Genomic DNA, 5329 nt, shown 5'->3' with positions numbered 1-5329 from the left:
ATGCCCTTTAAATGTTGTGTAACTGGTTGTAGAGGTAACTATGATAAAGAACATAAAGTTAAACTTTTTCGATTACCAAACAAAAACCGTAATCCTCAAGAAAGAGAAAGATGGATTAGATCTATTCCAAGAGAAAACATTCCAAATAGTCTAAATACATTCATTTGTGAAAATCATTGGTCAGTTAATTATGAAACTTGTCAGATTTATAGTAAAAATCGTCCTTTAAATCCACCAACTATTTTCATCTGTGTATTTCAAAGTCAAGTTCCTACACCTCCATTAACAAAAAGAACAACGACAAAATCACTACCATCTACGTTGTAACATGAAACCTGATGAAATTTCAGCTCACTTGGATTTGTATGAAATTAGTTGTTTTGATGATCTTTGCCTAAAAGTAAGCAAAGAAATTATTCCATTTCCAGTAACATCTTTTACAGTGGATGATGATTTAATAGTCCAAAGTAAGGATTATACTGATACCGCTGCTATTCTAAAGTTTCTTTTAAAAGTTAAAATGGATATGAGATTTGAAAGTTTTCATTTTGGATCTAGATGCTCTGTTATACCACTGTGCAGTAATCGAGTACATAAAATTACATCTTACTTACAAATTTTAGAAGCTATTAGATATTCACATTCTGTTAAAATGGGTCATAAAAAAAACATTGTCCTACAACAAGTTGTTAGCATGCATGCATTAACATTTGTTGGTAATGAAAAATATTCTCCAGAAATTCTAAGTAGGGCTTTTAAATATTTTTACATTTGATTTAATTTAAACCATTTAATTTAAATAGTTAAGAAAAGCGGCCAGTTAAAACGGGTTTAGCGACTTTATTTTTTAGAGAAAACGAGAAGACTTTATTCACCTTTTCAAGATATTGAAAAATTTAGAGATTGTCTTTGTTAACTTCAAACCAGTCTTTGAGTCAAGTGTTGGATTAAATGGCCCATGTTCTTACTAGAGGTAATAAACACCAAATCATGAAGCAGTGTTTCACCTCTCGCGAAATAAACGACTTTCGTGTATCGTTTAGCTCAAGAATCCATTTCTTTTCAAACAGAGTTCGCCTTAAATGGAATAGACTTCCCGATATTGATGTAGAATCCCAGAATATGATCATGTTCAAAGCAAGTCTCGACGAATGGTTGACGAAAAATGAAAAAAAATTGATTTAAAAGAATAGTACTGGGTTGCTATAGCTGAACGTTGCGACGTCACGGCCTCTAGACAAAATTCACACAGTTTACCACATTCAAGAGATTCAAGCGATAAATAAGGGCTTTATAATGATTTACAACATATTATCACTTCGCATGCGACATAAAAAGAAAAAGAAGCAAAAATAAAAAAGAAACATCTGAATAGACGCCTATTTATTTCAAATAGGAATGAATAGGCGCAAAATTTATTTTTTATTTTTTTATTTTTTGTTCTTTTTATTACATTATAAATAAGCATTTCGTTACAATATTTAAAATACAAATATATAATAATAAAAACATATATATATATATATATATATATATATATATATATATATATATATATATATATATATATATATATATATATATATATATGTATATATATAATAATCGTTAGTAAATAATAAAAGAACGCGGGAACTCGTAGAAGACCATACGGTCTTGTCGTCGAGTACCGCTAAGAAATGATCGTGTTAAAATTTATAAGATATTTACAAGATGAAAAATAAGTTAACGAAGTAAGAAACTTAAAATATTCCGTTACAAATACATTATTTTATATCACAGTTGTTAATGATGCATATATAATTTTTATAAATCAATAGTTAAATAGGGGGTAAAAAGGAAGATCACTAAAAAAAAAAAAAATATATCAAAAGTATATTGTTACATCTTCAATTGTAAAAATGAGTTCTTTAAGCTTTCGTTTAAAAGAAAAGTAGTTACTTTGATGAATAAAATCCTTAGTAAAATTTTTTAAAACTATTTTATTCCATAAGAATGGTCCGCGATTATCAATACAAAATTTAAAAAGATTTGTTTGAAAAATGGGCTGCTTTACAAAATTATCATTCCGCAAAATGTATTTATTTTTATCTTTCGATGAATACAAATTATGGAAAGAAATAGTGGATGAATTGGTTTTACATTTAAACATAAAACAAAGAATATTAAAAACGTGAAGCTCATATATATTAAAAACTTTCATTTCAAATAATAGAGGCTTGGCATGAGTATAACGGTCTTTAAAGTATATGAGACGTGCTACATGCTTCTGCTGACAATAAAGAGGTTTAAGATTAATTTTCTTTGCACTAACCCAAGCGAGATGTTTGCATAAGTGACAATGAATAAATGAGTGATATAATTGTACTAAAGTACGTTTATTTAAAACATTTCTTGCTTGTACAATATTCCTATACTTTTTGAAAATTTACTTAATAAGTTTTTTTTAATGTGACTTTTCCATAGTTTTCATCTATACAAACACCTAGAAAGTTGATTACTGTTACTTGTTTAATTTGTATATTGTCAATAACAAGATGAGGCATGTTTATTGGCAGTTTATGTTTTTTGATAAGAGGAATGAGAAGAACCCATTTAGTTTTATCAATGTTAAGAGATAATTTGATAGCACTAGTTTCAATCGGGTCTGTTTCAATTAACTGGATGTTTCAAGCAACTAAATAAAGTAGGAATGCTTTTGTGTGACATAAATAAATTGGTGTCATCAGCAAACATCATACCTATTAAATCCGAGGCTTTGTATAAATCGTAAATAAATAAGGAAAAGAAGAAGTCCTAATATGGATCCTTGAGAAACCCCACATGTAATATTTAACAAATTTGAAGATAATGTTTCATCGGCGTAAACGAATTGTTTGCGATTAGTTAAATAACTTTTTAAAACATTGCCTGTTATACCGCAACATATTAATTTTTTATCAAGAATTTTATGATTAATGGTATTAAACGCTTTCGCTAAATCAATAAATACTCCCAATGTGAATTTAAAAATATTAAATGAGTCTGATATACTTCTTGTAAGCTGAATAATTGCATACTCTGTTGAATTATTTTTTTTAAATCCATATTGCATGTTATATAATAATTTGTTTGATAAAAGGTGATTGTATATTCTGTTGTACAAAATTCTTTCTAAAATTTTGGATAGAAATTGGACGATAGTGTTTAACATTAGTTCTTTCTCCTTCTTTAAATATAGGAATAATTTTTGCTATTTTCTAAATCATCAGGAAAAACTCCCTGATTAATAGAGCATTTAAAAATTTGGAAAAGTATGTCTTTTAAAACGTCAAAACGAGTTTTATAATAACGTTCCCATTGACATCATCTGGACCAACTGCTTTATTTGACTTTAACAATTTATAAGCACTTTCAAACTCTGTAAAATAACAAACCAAAAAAATTAAAGATGCTAAGAGGTCATATGCTGCCTTAAAATGATTTTTTAGGGTTTGGAGTATTTTCGGCTAGGTTTTGTCCTACAGATACAAAATATTTGACAAATTCGGAACAAGATGTTTTTTGATCAAGAATAAAATTATCATCTACTTTAATAATTTGAGGGCAAAGATTGCGATGTTTTTTTTAGTGTTACCCATTAATTTCGTTTATTAGTTGCCAGGTGCGTTTAGAGTTTAATTTGTATTTTTCAAGTAAATTAGTGTAATATATTAATTTTGAATTTTTTTTACTTTAGCATTCGAATAGTCTTACGTAATTTTTATAATTGGTCTTACTCTCAGTTGTTTTTAATTTTAAATATTTAATATAAAGTTTATGTTTAATTTTATATGATTTTAGAATACCTTTTTTGATAATCCATGGCGATTTAATTTTTTTATGTTTGTAATTAATTTATTTTTCTTGAGAAAATTGATGTCATAAATTTCATAAAAAATTTTAAAAAAAGATTTGTATATTAAATTAATGTCTTCAGAAAAGTTAATAATGTCCCAATTAACTAAAGAAAGTTGATATTTAAAAGATTCTAGGTTTTTATTATGAAAAAGTCGTTTTTTAAATGATTTTTTTTCATTATACAAAATTTTCGCATAATTATCTATTGAAAAGAAAATAGGGAAATGATCAGATATGTCACTTTTAATAATGCCTTTTTTAAGCGATATATTAAAAATATCATTGGTTATAATGTTATCAATTAAGGAAGTTGTTGTTTGAGTAATTCTTGTTGGTTTGTTTATTAGAGGAACTGCTCCATTTTCAAGAAAATAGGCCATTATAAAACCCATTAATGTCTTTTTTAACATGATACTCAAAGCAATTTAAATTCAGATAGCTAATATGTAAAGTAATTTCTTTTCGTGGTTGATTTTATTTACAATATCGTCATGTAAAAATGAACTAAATGTATTAATTTCGCCAGTAGGTGGGCAATAACAACAGCTAATTACAATATTTTTAGTTTTATTGCTTAATATTTCAATCGTTAAAACCTCTATATTGACGTCAGAAGTACTCATGTCATGCCTAACAAAATACCGTAGGTTTTCTTTTACATAAATAATTAAACCACCGCCGCGTTTGTTTGTTTTCCGCCCTAATGAAATTAAATTATAGCCCGGTATTTTAAATTATTATCTAAATTTGAGTCAGCAGAACTACACCAGGTTTCAGTTAGGCAAATTACACTAAAAATAGTTAGATTTTCCTCACAACTATTGAAAGATTTTCAAAATTATTTTTTAAACTTCTTATATTTATATGAATTGCATTAAATTTATCACGCTCAAGAAATTCTTTTATTTCAAAAGTATAAAAATAGCTGCAGTTGTTTTGTAAAGCATTTGTTTCACTAAAATAACTTTGATCCGGATCGGACTCTTTGTTAAGTATAAAATCATTAAATTTAAAAATGTCAAAATTTTTAGAGCGACTTAAATCCATTTTTGTATTTAAAAACAATAAAAAATAAAAAAAAACAAATAATAAAAATAAAATCAATAACTCTAAAATAAAAGAATTTCCTAAAAATTGCGCGTTACTATTATTTATGGTTCCATGCCAGGGCCTACTTAATAAAAGGCATAAAAGCCACGCTAAAAAAAAAAAACACCCTGAAGGCGGATGTTTGCCAAAACAAAAAGGGAGAAAGTTTTCTTGTTTTTTTTTGTGTTTATATATAATTTTAGTTTATATATATATATATATATATATATATATATATATATATAAATATATATATATATATATATATATATATAAATATATATATATATATTTATATATATATGTATATAAATGTATATATATACATATATATATATATATATATATATATATATATATA

The 5329-nt window shown here is 26.0% G+C and overlaps 1 protein-coding gene across 1 annotated transcript; it reads left to right on the top strand.

The window, feature by feature from the left end:
* Nucleotides 1-327, top strand: LOC136091025 (THAP domain-containing protein 2-like). Its single transcript, XM_065818008.1, has one exon. The coding sequence runs from the start codon at nucleotides 1-3 to the stop codon at nucleotides 325-327; it is 327 nt and encodes a 108-aa protein (XP_065674080.1).
* Nucleotides 328-5329: the final 5002 nt, after the last annotated feature.

Source organism: Hydra vulgaris, chromosome 14 (assembly GCF_038396675.1).
Source record: "Hydra vulgaris chromosome 14, alternate assembly HydraT2T_AEP".
Classification (NCBI taxonomy): Eukaryota; Metazoa; Cnidaria; class Hydrozoa; order Anthoathecata; family Hydridae; genus Hydra; species Hydra vulgaris.
The sequence above is the reverse complement of the archived record's forward strand: the minus strand, read 5'-3'. Positions and strand labels throughout refer to the sequence as shown.

Excerpts from the sequence above, each read along its gene's own strand:
- LOC136091025 (XM_065818008.1), top strand. The coding sequence starts at position 1 with ATGCCCTTTAAATGTTGTGTAACTGGTTGTAGAGGTAACTATGATAAA.